The sequence below is a fragment of the Manis javanica genome, chromosome 11, assembly GCF_040802235.1.
Source record: "Manis javanica isolate MJ-LG chromosome 11, MJ_LKY, whole genome shotgun sequence".
In the NCBI taxonomy this organism is placed as follows: Eukaryota; Metazoa; Chordata; class Mammalia; order Pholidota; family Manidae; genus Manis; species Manis javanica.
The window spans coordinates 111367922-111395189 of NC_133166.1; the positions used below are offsets into that span (position 1 = coordinate 111367922).

The 27268-nt window shown below is 59.6% G+C and overlaps 1 protein-coding gene across 3 annotated transcripts in view; it reads left to right on the forward strand.

Annotated features, from left to right (window-relative positions):
• Positions 1-26414, forward strand: part of CARS1 (cysteinyl-tRNA synthetase 1) — a 44715-nt gene extending 18301 nt beyond the window's left edge. For 2 of the 3 annotated variants that reach the window (XM_073217316.1, XM_073217317.1), the window contains 17 exons: positions 2730-2870; positions 3067-3155; positions 4914-5035; positions 7670-7782; positions 8105-8233; positions 8627-8756; positions 8858-8961; positions 9407-9504; positions 9703-9892; positions 10411-10479; positions 12532-12613; positions 18985-19065; positions 19613-19680; positions 21689-21748; positions 22021-22104; positions 22707-22845; positions 24840-26414. In XM_073217316.1, the coding sequence (XP_073073417.1) occupies positions 2730-2870; positions 3067-3155; positions 4914-5035; positions 7670-7782; positions 8105-8233; positions 8627-8756; positions 8858-8961; positions 9407-9504; positions 9703-9892; positions 10411-10479; positions 12532-12613; positions 18985-19065; positions 19613-19680; positions 21689-21748; positions 22021-22104; positions 22707-22841 (1695 nt within the window). In that variant the 3' untranslated portion in view covers positions 22842-22845; positions 24840-26414. Of the gene's footprint in view, positions 1-2729; positions 2871-3066; positions 3156-4913; positions 5036-7669; positions 7783-8104; positions 8234-8626; positions 8757-8857; positions 8962-9406; positions 9505-9702; positions 9893-10410; positions 10480-12531; positions 12614-18984; positions 19066-19612; positions 19681-21688; positions 21749-22020; positions 22105-22706; positions 24532-24839 lie in introns of all 3 variants that reach the window. The other variant, XR_012123037.1, reaches the window with a different exon arrangement.
• The last annotated feature ends 854 nt before the right edge of the window (positions 26415-27268 follow it).

Sequence of the window (27268 nt, forward strand, 5' to 3'; positions counted from 1 at the left end):
TTCTCCCTGCTCTGTTACTTTTTTATTCACATGTTTTGAGGCTATTTGATTGGGATGGTCAAGCTTAGAATGGCAATCACCGTGGTGAGCTGCATCCTTCCGCGTGCCAAGGCCCGCTCTATCCCAAGTAACGTTCATGAGTGCCCCCCAGCCCGTGGTGGTCTGCACAAATCCGGGACCCTGCCAGCCCTCCACTCTGGCACCCAGCTGCCTTTCCCAGGGAAAGTGAGCTCCTGTACCAGGTCTGCACCCCATCTCCTCTGCCCTGGCCCTTGTCATCACCACGTGGCTGGAGGCCTTACCTGAAATCCAGTCTTCGGTCTCTGTCTTACCTGGGGGGCTGGGCCCACTCCCCTCACGGCCTTGCCCTGTCATCTTGCTGTCCCCTCACCTGGGTCTCCCCACTCCTGGCTTTTGCTGTGGGCCATGACTGCCTCGCTTTGACAAGTTCCGATGTCTCTGTTTCTGCTCCTCTCCTGCTGACTGCTGATCCTGTGCCATGTGCATTAACTTAGTGACTAATTAGGCCATTGTCCCCTTTCCCAGGCCTTATAAGGAGTGTAGGGCACTGGGCTTGACTTCCTGCTCCCCTGATTTCCTGTAATGCTGCTGTTACCCGGTGTTTTCAGTCTCATTTTAAAGCCCTGCCAGTTCGGTGTCATGACTAGATGTCTGTCCTTAGGGGAGCCATGTCAGTTGGCAGTGCCTTGGGACTTGGCAACGCCTGCATCCTGGGGACTTGCTGGTTCCCCCAAGAGTCTGGTCAGTGCGGCTGTGGCCTAAGAGTCTGTGTTTCCAACAAACTCCTAGGAGCATGTGCCGCAGGTTGTCAGACCACCCTTTGGTCCCCCTGAGCTGGGGGTGTACCAGATTTGAATGTCAGCCAGCCACACCCTGAGCTGAGGGTCCCCTGGAGGATGAGTGGGGACCTGCGGGGAGGGCCTGGTGGTCCGCACGGCACCTGCAGCGAGTCTGGCCATCAGGCAGCTTTAGAGCCACTGTGTTAGAGGTACTGGTGGGAAAGCCGGCTGTTGAATCTCCAGAAGGTCTTATTCCCTGTGTTTGTAGACTTGGCTTTGCTGGTCACACGGTGAAGGCTCTCGGGCGTTTTCTCTGAGCACCTCGGGCTGTTCCACAGTTGTGAGGAGACTTCTGCCCTTGGGGCTGCCTTTCTTTTGTAGGTAAATGTTTCTTCTGTCTGGCTTATTATAAAAATATTCTCTAGTTTTCTGCTCTCCCTCTAAGACATCTTAAGGGTCTTATTTGGACATTTTCTGTGCTTCCCGTGTCTGTGGATTGTTGCGTCCTTTCTAGAAACTTCGCAGGTGTGCCATTGGGCATCCCCTCTGCTTCCTCTCCTCCCCACGGAACTCCAGTCACACCTCCTGTCTCGTGTCTCCCAGCCGCACTCGTGTCTTCCTCCTTGGCTCTTGCTGTCGGCGACCCTGTGGGGCTGTCTCCCTGTCCCCTAGCTCCCCCTCCAGCTGTCTCACCTGCCCGTGTGGCGTCCTGCTCCGCCAGTCGACAGTCCACAGAGCGGCAGTCGCTGCCCTTCTCAAGCCCGCAGAGCCGCTTGTCTCAGGCTCCGTCCTCACTGCCTTGAGCACTGAGCGCCCGTCCCTTCTGTGTCCAGGCCCTTGCCAGTGGGTCCCTGGCTTGTCGCGCAGACAAGTGCTCCTTTCCTCGGGTTTTGTGGCCTTGATTAGGATCTCATTGTTCTGCTGTTGTGATCTGTGTCCATCCTGTGGGCTGGAAGTGCAGATGCCTTCGTGGAGAGGCCATCCGCCTCCCTGAGGCCAGGGGTGCCACCTTGGGAGCTTTGTGCCCTCTGCTTGGGCAGTCTGGCAGCAGGCCCGGGGAGCCTCCCCCCCTTTCTGCTTGCCTGCACACTGGGCGCCTGGCTGGTCCCTGCAGATCTGCAGCCACCTGTGGGCCTAGCAGCGTGCTGGCCGGTCTGTCCTCTCTGGGGGCTGTTGGTGGGTTGTCCTGGCAATCCTGCCTGGTCAACCTCGTGCATCTGCACACGCCCACCCTGTGTGCTCACGGTTTTCCATGCCCACTCCTCCTGCGCTTCCTCCCTCCACCCTGTTTCTTTGCCTCCCTCCTCACCGGTGGACTGCGGACTGTCTGGCCCCATGTCCCTGTCACTGTTCCAGTTAACATGCTGAAGATACTGGACCCCTCTGAGGCAGGCCTCCAGGGTCTCCTGGCCTGTGAGGCTCAGGCCACGGCCCTGACACCATCACATAATGTCACAGGTGGACTTCCCTTCTGCCTGACGTGATGTGAGTGTCAGATGGCGACAGAACGTGTCTCATAACTGACACTGTGTGTCATGTGTGACATGGGACCAGCGTCTCCCGTCAGTAGCACCTGACCAGGGTGGTGTGCCTTTGAGATCATCCTCTAGGGCTGGGCTCTGCCTGTCTCCTAAGTGCCAGCCGACGTCTGCTGGGAATGTTCTTTATGTGCCCCGTGTCCGGGCTGTGGGTGCCACCCCATGCACACTCTTCAACACCCTGGCCCTCCCAGCACAGTTGTCAGAGCTCCTGAGCACGGGGTGCTGAGCCATCTGTGGGGGCTTTGCTGCCTGGGAGATGGTAGCTCCTCGCGGACCCGGCTGTGCTCAGCATGCCTTTGGATTCAAGGCCTGGACTGATGCGTGGATGCACTAGATGCAACCCTATGAAGCTGGCACACTTATGGATATTCTGTGTCTTTCTCTGCAGGTATTGTTGGAAGAAGCCAAGGATTTGCTTTCTGACTGGCTGGACTCCACACTTGGCAGTGAGGTGACTGACAATTCCATCTTCTCCCAGCTGCCCAAGTTCTGGGAAGGGGAGTTCCACAAGGACATGGAGGCCCTGAACGTGAGTGTCGCGTGGGGTCCTGTGCTTGCTCTCCCAGGCCAAGGGCCCCGGTCACTGAGGGGCCTCGTTTAGCAAGCTGACTCCAGGTTAAAATGGGAGTTGGGGGGCACGAGGGGCTCTACGGCTCACCCTGGGAGCATGCCCAGAGGAGGCTGGCATTCCAGAGGGAAGAACCAGGACGTGTCTGTCCTTGCAGGTTCTCCCTCCCGACGTCTTAACCCGAGTTAGTGAGTACGTGCCCGAGATCGTGAGCTTCGTCCAGAAGATTGTAGACAACGGTTACGGGTAAGCACAGGGCCCTCCCCAGGGCAGCACGCTCCGGAAAGTGGGGACGGTTTTCCAAAGAGAGCTGCTCCCGCCTCTGAGCGGGCCTGGAGCAGGGGCTGTGGTGCTGCTCAGGGTTAGTGCCCTGGTGCTGTCACGAAGTGCCGGGGGCTGGGGGCTTCAGCAGCAGGAATGTGTCTGTTGCAGCTCTGGTTCCTCTGGGGCCCCTCGCCCTGGCTTGAAGATGGCCGGCTTCTTGCCGACGCTGCACGTTTGTCACTGTGTACACATGTCCCTTATGTCGCCTTCCATGTCCTGACCTCCTCTTATGGGGACAGTCATGCTGCTGGATCAGGGCCACCCTATGACCTCCTTTACCTTAATCACCTCCATAAAGACCCTGTCTCCAAATACATGCACATTCTGAGGTGCTGGGGGTCAGGACCCCAACACAGGACTCTGGGGGCCACAACACATCAGCAGCCCCCACTCAGGCCCACCCTCACCGTAGGCCTCTTGCCTCTGTGCCACTCAGTTCTCAGCTCCAGGTTTGCTTTGCAGGTGAGCCCTCTGGGCTTCCCTCGGTATTGCTTCCCATTTATACAAGTATTTAGCCGTCCAGACAACTCCGCCTTGTTCAAGGCAGGAAGGAAGAGCAAGAGGGGGTGTGGGCTGTTCCCCAAAGCCCCAACAAACTTACTCCTGTGGCTCAGGGCCGAGCTGAGGGTGCATGGGTGTGGCTGGCCCCTCTGCAGAGGTTCCTGGCCTGCCCTGGGGACCATGGTGAGGATGCGTCAGGATGTGCTAGTGAGCAGCTGGCCACGGTCCCCCAGAAGCTCACAGCTAAGACCGTGAGCCCCAGGGCCCAGAGCAGCCTGCCGCTGAGCACGGACACTGCCAGGTCCTGGTGATGTCGGCCCTGACAGGCAGGCGTGTCGTGTGCCAGGGCAGGCTGGTTTCATGCAGTGTCCCCCTCACCAGCTGCCATTCTACACGCTGCCCCTGCCCTGGGTTCACCACACCAGCACTCTGACTGCAGGAACCACGTTCCACGTCTCCAAAGGCAGCAGTTTCACAAATAACCAACAAATGGAGGCATAAACAGGTGCCTGGCACCCGTCTGCTGTGCCCTGCTCTGGGAGAGATGCTTTTCCACCTTGCAGGGGAGGTGAGGTAGGGGCAGGCTGGAGGCAGGTGTGTGCACTGAGCACAGTGAGGGGCCAGAGTCCTGGCACAGGCCAGAGTGGGAGGCTCTTAGAAGGGATGATGCCTGTTCTCTCCTGTATGGCACGCCACTGCTACATAAGATTGTGTGCCAAACTGAGTGACCAGGGCGGCCCAGGTGAGAGAAGACAGGTCATTCTGGGCTGGAGTAGTCTGGAGTGTGTCTGGGAGGCAGAGAGGCCTGGCTGGGCCACGCAGGTGGGAAGACAGGGAGGTGAGGGTGTGGCACACAGCATCGCACCGTCACCAAGGCCAGGGGCAGGGAGGAGGGCCACGCTGCCTGGGGAGGGACACTTGGTGTGAGGTGTCCTTGTCACATCCCTGCTCAGCCCACACAGTGGCCATGGAGTTGAACGGCCGCGTCACAGCTGCCAGATGGCCGAGCCAGAGCCGACTCAGGGCAGGAGCAGAGGTCGGGGCAGACTGCGGCCCGCTGCACCCTGGGCGGGCGGTGGGCTTCGGGCTGCCATCCCAAGGAGCAGCTGTGGACTGCTCTGGGAGAGATGCTTTTCAGGATCTGTCACACCGTCCCTCAGTTTCTTTTTTGCTCTCCAGCTATGCTTCCAACGGGTCCATCTACTTTGACACGGTGAAGTTTGCTTCTAGTGAGGGGCACTCGTACGGGAAGCTGGTGCCTGAGGCTGTTGGGGACCAGAGAGCCCTGCAGGAGGGAGAAGGTGAGTCAAGCCAGGCGCCGTGCCCCTCGCGTGCCGCACCTGTGTCACCCAGGCTCAGGGAGCCGTGCTTTTCCACCCAAAGGCATTTGGAAATTTTTGAGCTTAGGTCCGTGAGATGGGTTATTTCTTAAGAAACAAAAAGAATCAGCAAACATACCACCTTGAGAAGAACAGCAAAGCCTGGGCCTTGGTACATGGTTGGCGTTTGTTGATCTCTTGGCACTGAGGGCACCTGAGGGTCAGTGGGCTGTGGGCGCTGTGTGTGAGTCTGTGTCGGGGAGTCTGCAGCTTGGGGGTGTTAGGAATATGCAGGTTATGACCTGCTGAGCAAACGGCACAAGCCACCCCCATGGGGTCAGCATGGGGAGTGAAACCCCAGGCTGTTTTGATTTAAGGCACCACGTCATGAAGTTGCTCACTTCCCAGCCCTCGAACGGGGTGCGACGAGCTGGGGAAGGCCAGTCTCCCACCCTGGGTCACGAGTGGGTAGGAGGGAGAACGCCGGATCGCAGCACCAGCTGTTACAGGTCGTCCGGGCAGGAGCCACTCATTTTTGTGGGCTCAAACTCAGATGCTAAAGCCAGGCAGGCCCTTGTGGCGGACACCCTCAGTGCGGCCTGGTCCACGTGCCCGGCCTCCGGGTGCGAGTAGGGCTGTCACACCATTAAATGCCCAGGTCACAACTCAGAGCGGCTGTTTTCTGATGGTGGTGGGCGACCATGTCTGACAGTGGCCTCGTGCCCAGCTCGGTCCGGGTGTCTGAAGTGTGGGTGCGAGCCTTTGTCCGGACCGTCTCAGACGTGCTGCCTCCATTCTTGCTCCCTCAGTGGATCCGGGGGCCACCCCCCAAGCCGGCAGCCCTGTGGCACAGGGTTCGCTCTCAGCCAGCTGGTGTTACTGGAGGGCGGTTGGCCATAAAAATGTTTATGCATTTTGATCAAATAATTTCCCTTTAGGGCTCTTTAGAAATATCAGAACCTAAGGTAAAACCATATAGGAATGGGCCTGCCCTCCCTTTAGAGACATCCCCACTTCCACCCCAGGGGTCGCCCTCAGCCCAGGACACCCCATCCGGGAAGCGTTGGCTCTCGCCCCACGTGGGGCTCTCCTGGAAGGGCAGGGCAGCGGTGGGGGGCAGCCTGCTTGCTCCGAGTGGCAGAACAGGGCATCAGGGGTGATGAGAAACGGCGCCGGGAGGAGAGCCGAAGGGGTGGTGTGACGTAGTTCCCTTAACTAAAACTCTGGAGCAGGTTGCAAGGGTCACAGGTGAGGGCATTTGTTTGGGGGGATGGGGTGGGGACGAGGGGGAAGACCCTCTTTTCTCTGTGGCAAAACTTTAAACTTTTCAGAAAGTCTAATATATTCACGAGTAACTGTGTTCACAATAAGGAAAAATTAAGAGCCTAAATGTAATTGCCTGTCGAGTAAGGGGTGAGAGAGACCTCCGTGGCCAGTCACAGTGGCCAGTCGCAGTGGCCAGTCGCAGTGGCCAGTTGCAGTGCGGCGGCTCTGGGCGCACACGGCTGGCGTGCAGCTGGTCCTGTCGGTCGGACAGCCACGTTCCGCTTGCACAGATGGAAGCACACACAGACCTGCCGATAAAAATGCCAGAACACGGCCGGTCATCACCCCACGTCCCTGACTGTGGGATTCTCTCCTGGCTCTTCCTTGTATCTTCTGAGCACCCTGCATTAGTGCCTGTTTCTTAGCCATGAAGTTGTGTCCAGAAGGCCTTCAGCACTGCCTTCTTCCCTCCTGTGTTCTCAGGGCAGCAGAGGTCTGTAATCTGATTTATCACCTGGATGTGGCCACTCATCGGGACCCTGCTGGACACTCATGTGTCCTTCCTGTCCCAAGCTCCCCTAAGGGAAGGGAGCACAGAGCCCCCGCCCCAGGAAGGGGCCCCACAGCTGCTAGCGTGCTCCCTAGGTCCTGCGTGGGGTCTAGAGTAGTCTGTGCCGACCAAGGTTATTTCCCATCACTCCTCCAGACACAGACAGGCTTCCCCCCAGGCCTCTCTGGGGGGTCTTGCCCAGCACTGACCTCGCCCCTGGAGGAGCGGCGCCCCCTTCTGCTCTTGGCTTTCAGAGACTGCCCCTCAGCCTTCTTCCCCTGAGCTCCTTTGTGAACATGGGGGGAACTGGAGTGCTCCAGGCCCACCTCCAGGCCCTGAAACCCCACACGGCAGCCAGTGTATCTGCAAACCTCCCAGGCCCCCGGCAGAGCGGCGTGCAGGCCGTAGAGCAAGGTCCCCCCTGCCTGGGCCCAGGTGCCCAGGCTGCCCCCACCCGGTGCCCCATGGCTGCCTCACGCCTTAGGCCTAGCCCCACCTCATCCCAGACAAGGTGTGGCAGCAGGAAGACGGGGGTGGGGGGTGGGGGCGAGGTGATGGCAGGTGTGGCCCAGGCCCACGCGTTGTGCCTTCAGACTCTGCTCGTGAGCGTGTAGACAGGGTTCCGTACTGGACGAGGGAAGCACTCCAGTCTGGCTGTGGTGGACCTGACGGCATGTGGGACCACGGTGACAAGCGGAAATGTGTCCAGGGATCGACCAGGAGGCCCCCCAAGACGGCCCCGCGTGAGGCGTGAGTCCGCCCGTCCAGGAGTGCTGAGTATCCCGTCTCTTGTTCTGCAGGAGACCTGAGCATCTCGGCAGACCGCCTGAGTGAGAAGCGGTCCCCCAGCGACTTCGCCCTGTGGAAAGCCTCCAAGCCGGGGGAGCCATCCTGGCCGTGCCCCTGGGGAAGGGTGAGCCCCGAGAGGGCCGGGGACTGGCTGGAGGTGGGACTCCGTCACGGGGAGAGCCCCTCGCTGGCGTGGCGTACCAGTACCCTCAGCCCCCCGGGACCGGATGCTACAGCCCCGCGGGCCTTCATGCCCTTCACCTCCCTTCCGGGGCCTCTGACTTCCAGTCTGCAGCTGGGGGTGCAGGCAGACTAGACCCTCCATCCTGACGGTCTCTGGCTCCTCGGGACGAGTCCACCTTCTGACCTTCCCTGTGACCGTTGTCCTGACAGCCCAGAGCCTTGGGAAGGGGGCTGGTCAGTCACTGGGTGGTTTGGGTTCCTAGGGGCGCCCAGGGTGGCACATCGAATGCTCTGCCATGGCAAGCACCCTCCTTGGAGCCTCGATGGACATTCACGGAGGAGGCTTCGACCTCCGGTTCCCCCACCATGATAATGAGCTGGCGCAGTCAGAGGTAGGCTGGGGCTGGGGTGGCTGTCTCAGGTGGGCGGGCCTGGCATTCCCTCTGGAGGTGCAGGAGGTCAGGATGTTGGCGAGGTGCTGTCTGAGTAGACCCTGACTAACCATCAGGGTTCTGTTGGCAGAATGTGAACTCTAGTGATTTACCCTGGGAGCTCTAATTATTTCCCACATTAACAGCCTGGCCTTTGGCAACAGACCTGTGTTTGGACCAGTTGTTAGCGCCTGGCTCAATGACCCAAGGTAGTTCCTCTGGGCCATAGCTACCCCGCCAGCAAAGGAGCGCCCCCGCTCCGACAGTGCCCACCCAGCAGCCAGGGGCCCCCCACCCAGGATGGCAGAGGCACCTCGTCACCAATTGTGGCTGGCCGCCCCCATCTCCCCACAGGCCTACTTTGAAAATGACTGCTGGGTCAGGTACTTCCTGCACACGGGCCACCTGACGATCGCAGGCTGCAAAATGTCCAAATCACTCAAAAACTTCATCACCATTAAAGATGCCTTGAAGAAGCATTCAGGTAGGCACGGGCCTCGTGCAGAGACCCAGGCATTTCTTCTGTGGGGTGCGGGGCCTGTAGCTGCAGGGGCGCTGGAGCCGCTGTACTGTTCCCCCCGCTAGCGCGGCAGCTGAGGCTGGCCTTCCTCATGCACTCCTGGAAGGACACGCTGGACTATTCGAGCAACACCATGGAGTCTGCGCTTCAGTATGAGAAGCTCATGAACGTGAGTCCCACATCCTCTCCAGAGACTGGCAGAGGGGCCACTGCCCGCCCCGTGGGCCCCTCTGGTTCCCTGTGATGGGAGGCATTAACTGCTTCCCGTTTCCTGGTAGAGAACAGGATGCAGGCGAGCAACTAAATTCTGGTGGGGAAACCAACTCAGGGCCACTTCCTGAAGCAGTGGGTAACTCTCTGGAGGCCAGGGTGGCATTGTCTGCGCAGGGCCTGTGGTGCCGAGACACACGCTATCTGCTGAAGCAGCATCTCCAGGGCCACACGCTTCTGGGTGGGAGAAAAGGCCTCCACCTCCCTTCTTCCCACTCTGCAGTGTCGTGCACTGTGGTTTCAGGCTTAGCCTGGAGGAAAGGTGTTCAGCAAAACAGCTCTGTACCAGCCCTGCCCTGGACGAAGAGTGTCTAAGTGCTTGTGAACTGAACTTTCTCCTTTAGGAGTTTTTCTTAAATGTGAAAGACATCCTTCGAGCTCCTGTTGATGTGACCGGTCAGTTTGAGAAGTGGGAAGATGAAGAGGTGGTGCTGAATAAGTGGTGAGTCAGGGCCTCTGCCCGGGCTTTGCAAGCGCACCTGTGTACTGTTGCACCCACCAGTGGGCAGGGGGCTGGGCATCTCCCGTCTGTCTGTGCAAAACCGCCCTCAGAATGTGCTGCACCTGCTGGTGGAAAACGCTCTGGCTCTCGGGCTGTGCGGCCAGTCTCTCAGTGACATCCTGTTCTCCCCTTGGCCAGCTTCTACAACAAGAAGATGGCAGTGCATGAAGCCCTGTGTGACAACATTGACACGCGCACTGTCTTGGAAGAAATGCGGGCCCTGGTGGGCCAGTGCAACCTCTACATGGCGGCCCGGAAGGCCGCGAGAAGGCGGCCTAACCGTGCTGTGCTGCAGAGCATCGCGCAGTACCTCACCCACATGCTGAAGGTAGGCCTGGGCGTGGTGCTGGGTGCCCACGGTGACTGCCGGCTCGGGGCACAGCAGCGCGCCCAGCAGCACAGCTCTGGAGGCCAAGAAGCGCTCTGTCCTCGGCATCTGCTGCGCTCCTCTGCTGGAGACCAGACGCACACAGCTCGCCTCGCTCGGCTTTCACCTCTTGTCTCAGCCTTTTCCTCCCATCTTGAGGTTTGAAAAGCAAAACAAGTGGCCGTAACCTGGAACCCCCGCCCTGTGGGTCGTTCACTGTGAGCCTCTGTGTTGGCGGGTTCCAGGTCTTTGCGTGTGGGCAGCACCTGAGGCTCAGCTGCCCGCCCCGCGCCCTGCTCCCGGCTGCCCAGCGGCCTCGGGCCTCGGGCTGGAGGGGGCAGCAGGAGCCAGGCTGCGTCCTGGGGCCGACGGGGCTCTTGGAGCTGCTCTCTCCACCTCTCCCACCGTGCTGCGTGCAGCAGTGGGTCTGTGTCGCCCTTCAGGCCCTCTTCAGCCTGCACCTTTGTTTCTGTCCCTAGGTCTTCGGGGCCATAGAAGAGGAAAGCTCCCTGGGCTTCCCAGTGAGGGGACCTGGAACCAGCCCGAACGTGAGTAGATCACACTGGGCCCAAGAGACTCTCCCTGCTGGGTCCATTGGGGTTGCCCAACCCCTGGGACCTGGTGCCCTGTGCGAGGGGCACCCTCCTGCCTTCCACCCCTGCTTCCTTCCCCTTCCAAATCCTCCTGGGTCAACCCTGTGGACATAGGAGACCACCGTTAGGTCCCACCCACAGCACCCTTCAGATGGAGCCTTGGCTCATGCCCGGGCCAGCTGGGAGAATTGACCGTGGTCAGCTGCCCCTTAGCCAAGGCCAGGCTAGCTAGGATGAGCCTGAACCCTCTGGCACCAGGCCACTGGCGTGGCTCCGTGGCTCTTGCCTGCTCACCCCAGGCGCTCGTACCACATGGAACCATCTGTGACAGGCCTGTGCATGTGAGAAAATTCGTCAGTGAGTGTTGGCCCCTTCCCCCCAGTTGGCCTGTGGGCGCTCTGCTGTGGGGCGACCGTCATGGGGAACGTGCACACCCAGGTTCACCTCGGACGTGTCTCCCCCTCTGCTGGTCTGGAGTTCTCTGTAATGGTTTGATTAGCATGCCTGTTAAGTAGTTATTTAAATTAAAACAGGCAAGTGCAAAGTAAAAGGGCCAAACGTTCCTGAAGTCCTGCTTGCCAGGATGGACAGGGTGAAGAGTCGCCTCCTGCGGGTGAGTCTGTAGGTGTTTCCCCTAAGAGCCGACTTTCCGAGAGAAAACAGTTGGTGTGAGAAGGCCTGCCAGAGCCCCACACCTGAGTCCCCAGGGCCTCTGCTACCCGGGAGCCGGGTGGTACTGTGGTACTTTCTAGACTTTGCCATGCGTGAACCCCTTTGGAGCTTTTTAGAAAGGAAACCCACACAGCCTCTTTGTTCGCTTGTGCAGGTGGTACTGGATATTTATTTTCTTAGAGAAAAAAACACTCAAGTTAGATGCAGTGTTTTTTGAACTTAAAAAACACTCTTAATGTTAATGCCACGGTGGTTGGTGGGGGCCTTGAAGCGGCTGTAGTTGCAGCCTTGGGGGGCCTCTAAAGGCAGCTCGCTGGAGTTGGCAGCCACGGGAGAGGTGGTAGGTGAGCACGGGCAGGGCCTGCATTGGCACTGTTTGACATTCGTGGATTAACCTCCAAACCAGATTATTCTAGGAGCAGAGAGGCAGCCCCGGAGCCTTGCAGCACCTCAGCATTGAGTTAACCACACAGCACACACTGAGGTGGTCAGTGGGACCACTGGGGGTGCCGATCTGGTCCCTCCCCTGCCAGGATGTGTCAGCTCAGCCCAGTGCAGCACTGGCCCAAGGAGGGTCAGGCCACCGGAGGGCTCGTTGGCCTGGGCAGCTTTTACATCTGCTTGATATTTGTCTGTTGAGCTGCCAAGTAATGTGATCACGATGCAGGGCAGACCCTGCTGAGAGCCCCTGGAAAACACTGCTGTAACAGAAAAGATTCTTCACGCAATCATTATTCCTCTAGTCTGGAGCCCGCCCTCTGCTCCCCTTTCCAGCAGGCTCACTGCAGGTCATTAACTGTAGAGTGGTCGTGAGTGTGCGTGGGATGGTAGACAGTCCACAGAAATAGTTAATCTTAAATGTGTGTGTGTGGCCACGGGTCAAACCACGTATGGCCTGGCTCCGCGGTGCCGGCCTCGGTGTTGATAAGGCCCCAGCCCGGAGGAAGGGCGCCAGGCCCCTCAGAGAAAGTCCGTTCTGGGAACGCCCACGCGGAATCACAATGATGAGTTTTTGAACAACTGTCTGACCTAAGACGGGGCGCCTCATGTGAGTTCAGGTGAATGGCCCTCACCTGCAAAAGGGGGGGAGCGTCCCCGCTCTGTCTGCCCTGCCTTGCCTGGGCCGGGCGCCCAGGGTCGCTGTTGCTCACCACCCCCCCCCACCCTGGGGACTGGGGGTTAGGGAGGAGCAGGTCCGGGCTCTGGGACGCTGGTCACAGGAGGGTGCCCACCAGCAGCATGGCAGGCCAGCCCTGCAGCGCGTATGCTGAACTCTGTAGCTCTGAATGCAGTCAGGGGCTTGTCTCTCAGTGAATGAAACCCTTCCCTCCGCAGCTCGAGGCCACGGTCATGCCATACCTCCAGGTGCTGTCGGAATTCAGAGAAGGTGTGAGGAGGATTGCCCGAGAGCAGCAAGGTGAGACCGCCGTTCAGGGGGCAGCTGCCCCACTCCTGGCTCCTTCGGCCCGGCTGCTCCTGCCCGTGGGGACTGTCCTGGGCATGTAGCATCCCTGGCCTCTGGCGCTAGACTGCTCCTCCCCCAGACCCCTCTCCCCACGTTGTGGCAGCCATAAATGTCCTGCAGTGCAGGACAGCTGGGTGGGGCTCCAAGGGCCCGTGGGTGAGGCGGGTCCCCTGCCTGTTGCTATTTGAGTGGAATGGCAGCCCGCCTGCCCTCTGAGCCACCAGCCTGGCCTGTCTGCACTTTGGGAGCATTTCTGCTCTCTGTGAGCCCACAGGTGAAGGGCTAGGAGACGGCCTTGTTCTTACTTCTGGGGGCGAGCTGTGCTGAGTGGGGAGCCCAAGCGCCCAGACAGTTGTTCTGCTAGGGGTTTGAGCTTGGGGGGGATCACCCCATAATGCCTCCCTCTCTGTACCCACCTAGCCCTTCCCCTGCCAACACTCACACTCTCCCCTGTGCTCAAGGACAGAATGTGCTGGCTTCATCTTCTAGGCAGTGTTGAAGTTGTCAGCATCAGGCAGGCGGTCCGCGTCATGCTTTGTAAGGGCTGAGCTGGTGGTCAACGTGGGTTGAACTTGGAACATGCCAGGCCCTGGTCCAGCTGTTTTTCTCATGACCCCTCACTGAACCCTCACAATGTCACAGAGGTGGAATGCAGAGTTTTGATTTTTGATTAGTTAGAGGCCCTGCCAGGGGTCACAACCCCCACCAGCAGTCTGACCCAAATGCCGCCCGTCACCCACTGTGCCGTGCACCCTCCCCAGACCTCTCTGTGATGAGAAGTACCTGGCGTTTGTCCAGTTGCTGTCCCTATGGAGTGGACCTTGGGCCAGCCAGGGGATGGGCCGGCAGAGAGCCCAATGGGGCCGTCAGGGAGTGCTGGGGTCGCTGCAGCAGGCTGGCCAGTTGCAGGCTGGGAGTGGGTCTGGGCCTGTTCCAGTGATGGCAGAGAGGAGGACAGGGATATGGGGCCAGGAGGAGGAGTCCCCGAGCACAGGTGAGCACCGCGGCTGCGGGTGGCTGGGCGGTCTCACCGTGGGCCTCGTGGACAGGAGCCTGTATCTCATGGTGGGGCTGGGGGGGGCGTGGGGCTGTAGGGCCTCGCTACATAAGCATGGCCCTATCTCTTGGGCACCTGACCTGCTCACCGTTCAACTGAAGAAAGCCTCTGCTGAGGTGTGGCTGCTTGACATCGGTGGGGTTTTGGGCTTAGAGATGCCCATTCTCGGGGTCAGCCTGGGCATCTCTGCCTGCTGGCCATGCAGCACCCTTCGTGGCAGGTGCTGGATAGATGGAGGCATGGGAGGCCATGCACGGTGGTGCTGACCAGGCAGCACGTGACAGCAGTGCCGGCGGCTGGCATCGGCTCGGAGCAGGTTGGCTTGCTCTTCTCGTGGCTGTGGTTTCTTTCTGCCGCCTTGTTTGTTGCTCAGGCACATGGACCAAGAGCCATGGGGGCCCACGTTGGGGCCACGGTAATTACTGTCCTACCTGCTTTGCCACGTGCCACATTCTCCTGTCCTAAAGCTTGGACCGTGAGCTGAGACCAGGGGCCCTGCAGACGGGGGCCCCCCCAGGGCCGAAGGTGGCTTCTCACACTTGTTTCTACTCCGTCCCCTGCCATCCCTGCCCATGGCTTCACGTTAATTACTCACTGTCACTGCTGCCTGGCTGTCACATGGCCACAGGTGGACTGTGGAGCCAGGAGGACCTGGTGAGGGGCTCGGGATGGGCCCTGGGTGCACTCTCCAGCTGTGCTGGCCGGGTACCCGCTCTCTGCCCCGCCTGGGCCAGGTGCTGCGCTGGCAGGCAAGCGGGAAGCAGGTCCCTGAATGCCTGCAGTCCTGGCTGGAGAGCCCAGGCCTGGCCAGGAGGGGCGTGGGCTGTGGGCCAGCAGAGGGAGGCTTGGGAGAGGCCAGAGGGCAGGACGTGCCTGTGGTCAGAGTGGGGAGGCTGGAGCCCCTCTGCTGCCAGGGAGATGGTGGCCGTTTCCCCTCATCTTTAGCTTTTTCTTTTGTGGTAAAATGTACATAATACATAATTTACCATCTTAACCATTTAAGGGCACACTCGGTGGCATTAGGTGCATTCACGCGGTCTGTAGCCACCCCTACCGCCTCCAGAGCTCCCCGTCTCCCCAGACTGGAGCCCTGTCACCGGAAGCTCTCACCCCCACCCCTCCCAGCCCGGGCGCCCCACCCGCTCCTGTGTCCACGGATCTGATGGCTCCAGGTCCTCCTCTGAGTGGAACTGTGCAGCATCTGTCCCTCTGTGTCTGGCTCATGTCACCTCATGCCGTGCCCTTAGGTCCCTCCCTTTGGAGCTGGGTGGTGCCCCAGTGGATGGAGCCTGTTTCCTGCATCCCCTCGCCTGTGGGTGGACCCCACCTCCTGCACTGTCCCTGAGCCGCTCTCTGGTGAACTGCAGGTGCTGTCCCCCTGCCCACTGCCCCACCCCACACCCACTCCTGCCCTGGTCTCCAGTACTCCCTCCGCATGCCCGATCGCTCGTGGGCCGGAGCTCGGGGCCTCTGAGCCTCGTGCCAGGCAGGAAGGCAGATTTACAAGCAACAGGGAAATGCCAAGGCCCCAGCTGTGCTTGTGTCCATGTGACAGGCAGGAAAGCCACACCACTGTGGAGTGGGCCGGCCGTGGGCCTCAGCCTCTGTCCCCAACTTGAGCGGGCTCCCCACCTCACTCCTTCAAAGGTGTGACAGTTCTTCTGAGACAGTGTTCTTCCCTATAGTTAAATTTGATTAATTGAATTCTTCAAAAATAGCTAACTGGATTTTTCCTTCTTATAAAGAAATGATTTGTTGAGGTGATGTTCAGATAACACAAAACTAGCCATTTTAAAGCGAACGACTAAGTGCATTCACACTACTATGCTACCACCACCTCTTTCTAGTTGCAAGACTTTTCTACCAGCTGCTGTAATACCCTGTCCCCATCAGCGGTCTTCTCATCCCCCCTGCCCCTGGCAGCCACCTCTCTGCTCCGTGTTCCCGTGGATAGACTCGTCCTGGATGTTCTGTGTACGTGACAGCTCGTGGTTTCTGTGTCTGCTGGCTTTGACCAGCGGAATGTTCTCCAGGGTCATCCACATTGCAGCGTGTGTCAGGGCCTCACTCCTTTTTAGGGCAGAATAGTATTCCGTGTGTGGCTAGACCACGTTCTGTTTATGCATCCAGCCATTGATGGGCAGTTGGGGTGTCTCCACCCTCTAGCTACTGTGCTGCTGTGAATAAGCATCTGGATGAGTCACTGTGTTGGGTTCATTTGGGTAATTATGGAGTCATGTGCCAATCGTACGTTTAACCTTTTGAAGGCCCGCCAAACTGTTTCCCACAGCGGCTGTGCCTTTGTACATTCCTGCCGGCCATGCACGCGGCTCCAGTTGCTCCCTGCCCTCGCTGACGCTTCCTTCTTGCTGGTTTCCTTCAGTCATTGCTGTCGTCGTCGTGACGTCTGGGTGGGCGTGAGCTGGTATCTCACTGTGGCTTTGATTTGCGTTTCCCTGCTGGCCAGTGGCACTGACCACCTTGCCAGGGGGGCATCTTCTCTGACAAGATGTCTCTTCAGGCCTTTTGCCCACCTGGAGTTGGGTAGCTTGTCTTGTTGCCGAATGCAGGGGTTCCTTATTTGTTCAGGACATGAACTCTGGTCAGACATACAGCTGGGAGGAGGGCGGAGAAGAAAGCCACCACAGGGTGACCAAAAGTGCGAGAGGAAGGCCCTGGGGAGAGCTGAGCTGTCTCTCAGGGGCTGTGCTGGCCGCTCTGCTCAGCCTGGGGGGCCCCAGCCCAGAGGAACGCAGGGGCCTGCGGAGATGCGCCTGCAGGTGCCCTCGGGCACTGGTGATGGCCTTGACCTGCCCACTTTCTGTCCCGGGAACGTGCTGTCAGCCTGGCACTTGGCTCAGGTCCTTGCCCTTGGCAGGCCTCCTAAGGGCCCTGGGAAGGTGTCTCAGCAAGTGACGCCCTGGAGGGAGGGTCCAAATGTCAAGGGCGTGGCTCTGTTAGCCCTGGGGGAGGCTGGACTGCCCCAGCCTGGGGAGGCTGGACTGCCCCAGCGTGGGGAGGCTGGACTGCCCCAGCGTGGGGAAGCACAGCCTGCCCAGGGCTAGCTGCCCCAGTGGGTAGGGGGCTGGGACATCCACAAGATGTGCGAATCACCATTCATTCATTCAACAGAGAGTGGACTTGTGGGGTGCGGGCAAGGAGGGAGCAGTCTGGGCCCTCGGGGCACAGTGGAGGTAGGACGGATGAGTGAATGGCCGCATGGGCTGTGGTTGGTGCTGTGGAAAGGGACAGAGCAGGGGGTGGGCGTGGAGGCCAGTGCGCAGGGAGGTGAGGGGTGAGGGGAGTGGGCGTTCAGTGTCTGGGGACAAGTGCTCCCCACGGGTGCAGCCAGTGTGCACAGAACCTCCTGGGCTCGGGCTGTGCGGCATAGGCAGGCACCCGGGCGGAGCCAGACTGCAATGCCCATGAGAGGAGGTGAGCCTGCAGTGAGCGAGGCAGAGCTCCGGACTTGGGGGGCTTGGGGGGCAGCAGGTGCCCCCTCCCATCTAGCCACAAAAGTCTTTGTTGCACAGTTGGATACTGTTGAACCTTTCTTTCTGAGACAGTTGGCATCGTATGTGCCCAGTGACACCCGGGTCCCGCTCTGGTTTCCCCACATGGACACGGCACAGGCTGGGGCCAGTGGGCAGCTTGGTCAAGTCAGATGACCATGCCGAGCAGCCTTCTGGGAGCCGGGAAGGAAGGGACAGTTGAGACCTGGCTTCAAAAGAGAAGAGCCTGGGACAGTGCCTTGTCCCCGTGTCACCAGAACCCACGACTGGCATTTCAACGAGCCTGCTTCCACTCGCGGCATCTTACTGCCCATTCCAGCTGCCCTTGGGGCTGGCAGCCCAGCCCCATGTCACTGCCGTGACCGCTGGCCTCCGAGATACTGGTGGCCATCCCTGCCCGCCGCCCTGCTGTCCTGGTCCTTACCCAAAGCTGAATTTCCCTGACCACATGGCGAAAGGCCCACAGAGCTCGAGCTTCTGGACAAGCAGTCACTGGAGTCTGGAAGAGCGTGTGTAGCGGGGCTGAGCCCCTATGTGCTCTTCACTCACAAATGCCAGTGGGATCGCCTCTCCCGGCGCATCCCCAGGCTGTGAGCCTCCCGGGAGTGGCGCCCGCGTGGCCGCCCAGCGTCCTGGGCCTGCCCTGCATCGCTGTCACAGGGGCGCTGCAGCTCCCGGTGAGCTCCCGGGCCTCACCTGCCCTGACCAGGTGCACCGGAGTTCCCCAGGTTCACAGGACCAGGACAGGCGCGAGCCAGTGGCCATTCCCCCTGCCCCTGGCACCAACAGGCAAAGTGCCAGACCCAGAATCAGGACAGGCCAGAGGCCGCACCGACCTTCCTCCCACCTGCTCTGCTTTGTCCTCCTCATCTTTCTTGGGAGAATGATGTCAAAGCCGGCAGGCCAGCCAGGCACCATGCTTCCCCCAGGCTCCCCGGGCCTTCTGCTCCTCCTGGCCCAGCTCTGGGTGGGCACCCCCCTCGGGGCTGGGGTGAGGCCTGGCTGAGAGCTCTGTGCCCACCGTGGTGCCCAAGCCCACAGCAGAATGTCGCTGAAGTGGGGGACCGGCCTTGCTCCCCAGGCCTCCGGCCCTGCCACGCTGGTGTCTGTCAGTACATTGGCAGCTGTGCAGGACAAACCCACCTCTGGTGCCGGAGAGCCACACCGTTCACTGCAGCAAGGTTCTGCCTTTTGCCTGTGGGCACTCAGGGCCATAGGGGTACTGGGCCTGGCTGCTTAGTCCTGAGGACCGATGGAGGAGGCCACTGTGGCTGGCCTGTGAGGAGCCAGGCCAGGACTTCTGGGTGACCGTGGGGCAGAGGCCCAGGGCACGTGTAGCCTTGGGTCCCTTGGTCCTGGACTGCCTGACATAGCTGCCCCTTCCAGGTTTGCTATGCCAGGGCCCATCCTGGGCTCAGCGTTCCCGGGCACCTCCGTGAGTGCCCAGGGTGCTCGGGTGGTCTCTGAGCCCCGTTTCTGTGCAGGAGACAGCTAGCTTCCCTGGGCCTGCCACTCACCTGGCTTTGGGCAGCCCTGACTTGCCCTGCTCCGCATCCCCGGGCCAGCCTGTGTGCGTCTTCGGACACCACCTGCCTCCAAGCAGAGTCCAGAGGCAGTGTGTGGATGGAGGCCTTCCTTGGGGAGGCAGGGGCGTCTGCGTCTGGGCGTCAGCTGCCCTCCAGAGGGCCTGCGAGGGCGAATATTCCGTGGGTCCCAGGGCGTCTCTTGCGCTGAACCCCTTTCTTTGTCCACAGTCCCTGAGGTCCTTGAGCTCAGTGACGCTCTGCGGGACAACATCCTGCCCGAGCTTGGGGTGCGGCTTGAAGATCACGAAGGTGGGTGCTCGGCCGTGATGGGCAAGGATGGGGAAGGTCTCTTGAGGTGGGGGCTGTTTTTGGAAAGGCCGCACAATGAGTCCCCAGCTGTGTCCGAGGCCATCCCAGCACGGTGTCCCGTGGCTCTGGGGGCGACCTGTAGTTTTGCCTTCTCGGGCGTCATCCCTGACACCTCCTCTGTGTGAACGGTGTGTGGGTGTCCGCCCCTGTGGTCTGATTGCCCAGTGCCTGCATTTCTGCTGGGCCACTGGCCACCTGTTCTTACGACCACCCCTGGGGAGACAGTCTGTGTCATAGGGTGGACAGTGCATTTCCCAGCTTGTCTTCCAACTTTGGAGGGGTTCTGGCTGCACGTAAAATTGTGACTTTAAACACTCAGCTAACGTACCCTATTTTATAACTTCTGGGTTTTCTGGTATGAGTGGCAAGGCCTTCCCGCGTCAGTTCACGTTCGGCTGGTATGAGCTGGAAGGCCAGGCCTGCCTTGCCTTGTGCTGGGCCCTGGGTCCAGACCTCAGCCTCATCTCACACGCTGTTGGCTTTTCAGGATTACCGACTGTGGTCAAACTGGGGGACAGAGAAACCCTACTGAGAGAGCGAGAGGAAAAGAAAAGGGTGAGTCCGATGCGCAGCCCGCGTCTGTGGGAAGCAGACGCCGCTGGAGCACACGTCCTTCACCCTCGGAAGTCATGTTCCCGTCTCTGTTAACATTCTGTGCTCACGTGTGTCTGAAGGAAAAGTTGACCAGATTGGTCATTGGTTTGAAATTTGGCAACAAAGGAGAAACGTATCTTCTAACGAAGAGCCTCTTCTTAAAAGGTTATCCTGAGTTTAAGGGGCAATCCTCCAAATACGCTGCGAAGCGGATGTGTTTGGTCACACTTGATTTTCCCTGCAGTGGCGCCCCGTCTATCCCTGCACCCCCATCTGCCCCGGCACCCACCCTTTCACTCAGTGAGGACTGAGCCAGAGGCTCAGGGCCCACAGGGCGTCGGGACAGCCCTGCCCTCGGGGTCTCCATATCCCCGGAAAGAGAAAGAGGGACCACACGGTGCCTGTGAGATCTGCTGGGCAGGCAGCAGAAAGGAGGCCCCCGAGCTCCCTGCGTGTGTAGGAAGCGTGGGTCAGGCACCGTGGGAGGGCCCACAGGGGTCTGCGCCTCCTGGGCGAGGGACCCCAAAGGGCCTTAAAGAGGAGAGCAGTGTATGGGAGAGCAGGGCAGGCCCTTGATGGCCACTCAGGAAGCGGAGCTGACGGCCAGTCCCGGAAAGGAGAGGGGACACTGCCCAGCCTGCTGAGGCGCGCTCCACCAGGAAGGCCTGGGCCCAGGAGAGCGGGCAGGAGCCTCGGGGGCACAGCTGCCGTGCAGGAGACTGAGATGTGCGAGCTCGGAAGGCCAGGGAAGGCTCTGGAGAGGCTGGGGAGCTGCCTGCAGAGCTGTAGCTGGGGGCTCCAGGGCTGGGCCCACTTTCTGTGCCAGTTTGACCTCCCATCTAGGCTTTTACCAGCGCCCCTGTTACCATCCCATCTGGTCTCCCCAGTTTGGTGTCACATTGAAGGCTGCGTCCCCCTCCCCCAGAGTGTCCCACTGGGGGACAGACACAGCCCGTCTCTCCGGAGAGAAGCAGCTGCTCCCGCCCCCTCTTCCTGCCCACCCGCAGCCGCCTCTGCTCAAGTCACTGCTCTTTCAGCTTCTCTGAAAGAGAAGCTGTTTCTGTTTCACAGAAAACAGGAGCAAGAAGTACCGTGCCACTTGTGGGGTTGGGGTCCGGGCCGGGGTGGGGGCTTCTGCTGGGGCACATCCCAGGTGGCCCCCTCCCCCCCATGAGCCCGTGACCCCTGCTCTCTGGGACCCCTGCTCTGCTCCCCCCCACACATGCGCCCTCCCTGCCCCAGCCCTTGCCACCCCAGGTGACCTCACCCGGCCCCGTGGCTCCTCTGCTGTCTGTCTGCCCTCCACTTAGCCAGGAGGCAGGTGATACCCTGGGTGTCCTAGAGGGAACTCATGACTTTAACTCCCCAAACCCGTTCCTCCTTCCTGTTGGGGGTGGCATGTCTGGGCACCCAACCCTGCTGGCCCCACCCCAGCACCCAGGCGAAGGCCCTGTCCCCTCCCCTCCTCCGGGCTGTCTGCCATCAGCCCTGCTTCCTGCCAGGAGGGAGGCAGGTTCCTGGCCTCCACCGTGTCTCCTGCAGCACCTTCACCTGTGGAATTAACCCCTGGGGTGCCCGTGCTGGGCACCTGCTGACCTCTGCCCACCTCTCCCATCCCCCCAGGCCCTCGTGGTGCTGTCCCTGCTCCCCCACCCAGCAGCCCCCAACACTGGCCGGGCTCGCCATCCTGGCCCTTCCCTCACAGCAGCTGTGCCCGGGTGTTCTGGTGTCCCTTTGCACTGCGGGGACTGGGCACCCGGTGGCTGCCAAGAGCCTCGGAGGGAGCCGCTGAGAGCCCTGACGGGCCCTCTGAGGACCCACCCCGTGGGCCACCCGCCCCTCCCCTCTCTCCATGGGTTGGCTGGGTCCGTCTCCTCATGGGACCAGGAATGGGGGCAGCAGGGGACTTCGTTTGTCCCTCCTGAGAGGGGCCTTGGGCAGACCTGGCTCACGGCTGCTGTTCCCTCAGATTGAAGAAGAGAAGAAGAGGAAGAAAGAGGAGGCTGCCAGGAGAAAACAGGAGCAAGAAGTACCGTGCCACTTGCGGGGTTGGGGTCCGGGCCGGGGTGGGGGCTGGGCGGGGCCGCATACCCTGGGTCCCCCTGCTCTTGCTGCCTCCGTCCGCCGGCGGCACCTGGCAAGGAGAGGCCTGGCTGAGGGTGCCACCCTCCGGCCGGGCATGGGCTCCCAGGCGGCGCGGGCCTCGGCAGCCCTTGTCCCCGCTCTGCGCTGCTCTTCCCTGCGCCTGCTGCTGCCCCCTGAGTGTGGGGCTGGGAGGGTGACTGTGTGTCTGTGTTCCAGGCAGCCAAGCTGGCCAAGATGAGGATTCCACCCCGTGAGATGTTCTTGTCAGAAAGTGACAAATATTCCAGGTTTGATGAAAATGTAAGACTGTTTTCTTCTCTTGGACCTGTTTGAGCGCTATGCTGGGATGACAGGGGTTTTCAACTTGGGGCAAGTTTTCTGTCTGAGGCACTTTGAAGGGAAGCGGCATCAGGCGCCTGTCTCAGGCCAGGGCACGTGGCCCACTGCCCTGGGGCTGCCTCTGGCACTGGGAGTTGTCGCCTGGGCTGAACTGGGATGGACTGGAAACGGAGTTTGTAGGCTCGCCCTCACGAGCCGGCTAGAAGTGCCCTGCCATGGGCATGTCCGCTGCCCAGGGGCCCTTCACTGCAGCCAGTCGTAGCCACTTTGCCACTAGGCCCCTAGGCCTGTGCTGGTTCTCATACGTATTCACTACATTCTTTTGGGCTGGTGGGATCGGAACTGAGTCATGCCAACCTCATGGAAACAGTGCCCTCCCCACCCAGGCTTGCAGGGTGCCCAGATTCGTTGCTTCTGGGCAGCTGGGCCAGGCGTTGCTGAATGGGGTGGGGGTGTGCCTAGGCAAGTGGATGTGCCCCGGTCAGTGAGCGGAGCACTGGGAGCCCAAAGACTCCAAAAGGGGGTCTGGCCCCCGGTGACCGTTTGTGCCCTTGCTGTTCCAGGGTCTGCCCACACATGACACAGAAGGCAAAGAGCTGAGCAAAGGACAAGCCAAGAAGCTGAAGAAGCTCTTTGATGCGCAGGAGAAGCTCTACAAGGAGTACATGCAGATGGTTCAGAATGGAGCCTGCAAATGAAAAGGCAGGGGCTGAGTTTTTATACCACGCGGCCGGTGGACTGATGGCTTCTCCCCTGTGTCGCAGTGACGATGTCCATGTGCCTCGATCATGTTTACAGTGGCCCCTGGGGCTAAATTAAGAATCCTGTTCGTAGAGGCCCATGCCATTGTCGGCTGGGAGGCGTCAGTAATAAATCCTTCCAAACAGCAAGGCCGGGCGCTCTCTCTGCCATTGCCCTGCACGGCTGGGCTGCTGGCTCAGCAGGCTACCACTGAGGTGCTTGGTCAGCTGAGCTGCTTTAGCTGGCGGAGGAATTCCCCCCTCCCTCCCATGCAGATTGCTATCAGCTAATCTCTGGTGTATGGGTGCATTTGGAGGTATTTGGGTAGGAAAAAGACAGGCTCAAACTGGCAGGACCCACTGACGCCCCACACAAAGGCTGCTCAGTCGGCCCCTGGTTCTAGCGAATAAACATTGCAGTGTCTCCTGCAGTGGTTCAGCACGTGGGCAGCCACAAAGGGCTAGCTCAGCAGGGTAGGCCTCCCAGGTCCCAGGATGCCAGTTCACCGCAACAGGGCCAGGATCCGCATACGTGAGATGAGAGGGGAGCTCTCAGTACAGCAGGGCAGCTGTTTGCCACCAGGTCGAAGCCTGCAGAGCAGATGCCCACCACCCTGCTCGTGCATTTTCACCCCCTGGGGCTAAGGATCCCCTCCTGAACTCCAACAGGCTTCACTGGCCTTGGTTGAGGAGGGTGGAAACTGCGCCAGTACCCACTTGGAGCCTGCAAAGCTCGGCCCCAGGTCAGGTCCCCGAGGACAATGATGACAGCATCGGTGCTGGGGCAGTTGGGCTGCAAAACACTCAGTTCTCATCCATCAGTGATCGGGGTGTGAAGCAGTGCAGCCCCTGGGGGGGCATTTGGCAGTTTCCAACTGTAGACACATTCATCCTCTGCCCCTGCAACCTCACCTGTGGGAAACTGCCCAACAGGCACACCTGTAAGTGCATGAGGTGCTCTGTGCATGAGCGGGCTGTTCCGTGGAGCAGCCTGGAACCCTCCCATCAGCCGGGCACTCGGGGACACCCACAGTTACATATGGGCACGGCGCCTGTGCGGCAGTGAGGATGGGCTCTAGGTACTGCGATATTTGAGTTTTGAACCTTGGAAATATTTTATATTTTTACTTAAAAAATTAAACCAGGAAGGAGAAAAAGTCCCTAAACAGAGTGAAACAATCTAATTCCAGGTGTCTGTTGCTGCATAACAAATCACTCCAACATTTAGTGGCTGGAAACGGCAGTGGTCATCATGTTACTGACTGGTGGTTCTGGGTTGGCTGGGCTCGGCTGGGTGGTTCTCAGGGCCTCCCCCTCCCACCCCGGGCACAGGCGGGTGGGGAAGGTTTGGGTCCTGAGGCTCCTCTGGCGTGTCTCCAGCTGGGTGGCTTCAGTGTGGCAGCCCGTAGCTCCAAAGGTACGTGTCCCAAGAGGAGCTGGCTGCTCTCTGGGATCTAACTTCAGAAGTCACACTGTGTGCCTTCCACCGTCCTGAGTGGGGGCTGCCCCAGAGGCCCACCCATGCTCCTGGGGAGGGGCGAAGACACCTCCCGTGACAGGAGTGGCGAGATTCCAGAAGTGTGTGAGGGACTGGAAATATTGCAACTGTTACGGAAAATACCACGTGCCACAAAACTAGATCGAATCGGTGAGCAAAGGGCTTCCACTGCTCTTAATAACCGGCTGCTCTGTTGTGCCTCTTTCCTGGGATACATCCCAAGGCCAGACGTGCAGAGACGTCCACTTAATTCAGCTGTTTTGTTGTTTGCAGTGATATTGGCTTTGTTATCTTTAAGCTCTGTTGTGGGACAAAGCAAATTGAGTACATTGATGTCAGATGCAGATTTTAATGTAAGAGAAAAAATACAAGCATAAAATCAAGGAGGGAAAGTCACTGCACTGCTAAATAACGACAGAAAAAACAACACAAACTAACACTTGATTTTTAAACAATAGGTATTTCCTGGCTGTGTAGACGGAGGGGGACGAGCCTCATTGCCGTGAGCACCCCAGAGCCAGAACCGAGGCACCCTCTCCTTGGAGAAGCGGCCCTTCCAGGTCTGGAGCGAGAGCACAAGGAGACTTTGAGTCATCTGGTGCCCCAGAAGGGAAGCTCTGAGACTAACGAGTCATGTCAGAAGGACAGAGGGACAGACTAGTGACAGAGCCGGACGGATCTCAGTGACATTGTGCCGAGTGGAAAAGCCAGCCTCGGAGGGTCGTGTGGTGCATGAGTCCATTTAGATGGCATTCCCAGGGCACCAAAACTATAGGGGTGGAGAGTGGATCAGGGGTGCCAGGGGTTAGGGGTGGGGGCTAGCGAGAAAGGACAGCGGGAGGGGTCCTTGTGGAAGGGGGTGCAGCTCTGGGCCTTGGCTGCGGAGGTGCTATCTGGGTGGGGCCAGAGACTCCATGTTCCCTCCCATCTCCCAGGTGGCGACTGAGCCGCTGGCCGGGCCCCTTGAGGAGCAAGGCAGTCCATCTCACTTCCTGTGGCATGCAGCCCCGGGCACAGGGGCACAGGCAGGGAGGCCGCCCAGCAGCAAGCAGGTCCTCCAGAAGGCAGGGCACTCCACAGGGCCCCGAGCTAGGTCTGCAAGGAGGCCCTGTGGAGGCCGCGGTTGTGGGTGGAGACTTGAGAAGCGGCCACCATGCACAGCCTCCAAGCCTCAATTGAACAACCAGCCACAGGCCTTAGGGAAAATGTGCGTCGGGACTGGGTCTGGTGTGATAGTAAGGAATTTTGATTAATTTTGTTAGTGTGATCATGGCACTTGTGTCCACAAATGTCCTTTATAGGGGACAAAGTGGCTTGAGGCCCTTACTCAGTGTTATTCAGCCAGGAAAGCTGCTGAAGCAGATTGTGCAGTGCTTGCTGTGTTGGGTGCGTAGCTAGGTCACCTCAACACCATTCGGGGTTCCTGACCAAATGTTCTTCGTCACATGCCACCAGGAAGTGCTCTTGTCTTTAGTGCAGGACGCGGGCCCTGCCCTGCCTGGACACTTGGAGAGCCGGAGTGCCTGGGCTGGTGGTCTGGGGGGCCAGGCTGTGGCCTATGGCTTTGTGTCCTCAGGAGGGTCCCTCTGGCACCCTTACAGGTCTTCACCATCCCACCCTGCACTCTGTCTTTGTGCAGTGGATCCTTTTGGAACAAGATAGGGTGGGAAATGTTTTAACGTGTATGATATTAATTTGTGAGAAGTGTGTGCATGAAACCTCTTCCAGCTTAAGGAGCCGGATCTGTCTTCCCACTGCTCCCCAAAGAGAAGTCTTTGATGTTTTCATTATAAAAATAATCAGATTCACTATTTAAAAATCAAATCATGCAGAAAATGATCCGTGTAAAGTAGAGACTGTGTCCCAGGAAGGCCCTCTCAGAGAGCCTCTAAGAGCCTGGGGACTGCCTCCCAGACCCCTTCCTTCTCAGTGGGTGAGGATTCCAGATACCCTGTGTCATGCATCCCTCTCTGTTGCACAGGACATGCTGTGGATGTTTCCTGATGTCAATACATGAGAGATCTGCTTCATCATTCCTGTCTCCATGTGTCCGTTTTCTTAGTGCCCCATAATCTGGGTGCCACTGCCCTGTGGACAGATGTGGGGGTGCTTCTGAGGCTCAGGGCCCCCTCCTCCTGCTAGCTCCTGGGGCTTAATTCAGCACGCAGCGCCCCTGAGGGCGATGGGTAGGCTCTGCTCCCAGGCCACGTTGTGGTTGGCCATTCCTGAGCCGTGGGCTAGGGTCAGTCTCTGCTTCCTCTTGGGGGATGCCACCAGACCCAGGCATCGCCTTCATTCAGTGGCACCAAGGTGAGGCACAGCTCTCCAGGGGGGAAGGACTGTCCTGAATTCATTCTGGGGGGAGCAGCCGCCAGATCTGGGCTACGGAGGAGCAGAAACTGAGGTCAGGGTGGCCCCTGGAGGGAACCCTGAGGTCTTCATGGCCCCAGGCAGTGGATGACCTGCAAAGGGGGCTGTGGACAGGTGGACAGGCGCGCACGAGCTCAGAGCTGGTGGAGGTAGAGTTAGGACCCTGGGAAGTGGATCTGCACACGGTGGCCAGGGACCTTGGGGGCACATCTCCAGAGTTCTGACCCCAGTGCTTCTCAGCCCTGCCTGAACTTAGCATCATCTGGGGACTTTGAAACAAACCAAAGCCCACCCCACCTGCCCCCAAGCTGAGTTCCTGGGTGGGCAGTGGGGAGCCACAGGAGGATGTCGAGCAGCAGAGTGGCATGCTCGGTGCTCCCTGGCATGCTGGTGGACAGCGTGGAGGAAGACGCAGGGCACCCAGAACGGGAGGACTGGCTGTGACCTCAAGGGCAGGGGGCCTCAGCGTGGAAGCAGAGCCCTTCCTGCTAAGAAGGAGCCTGGCCAGCTGAGCCCA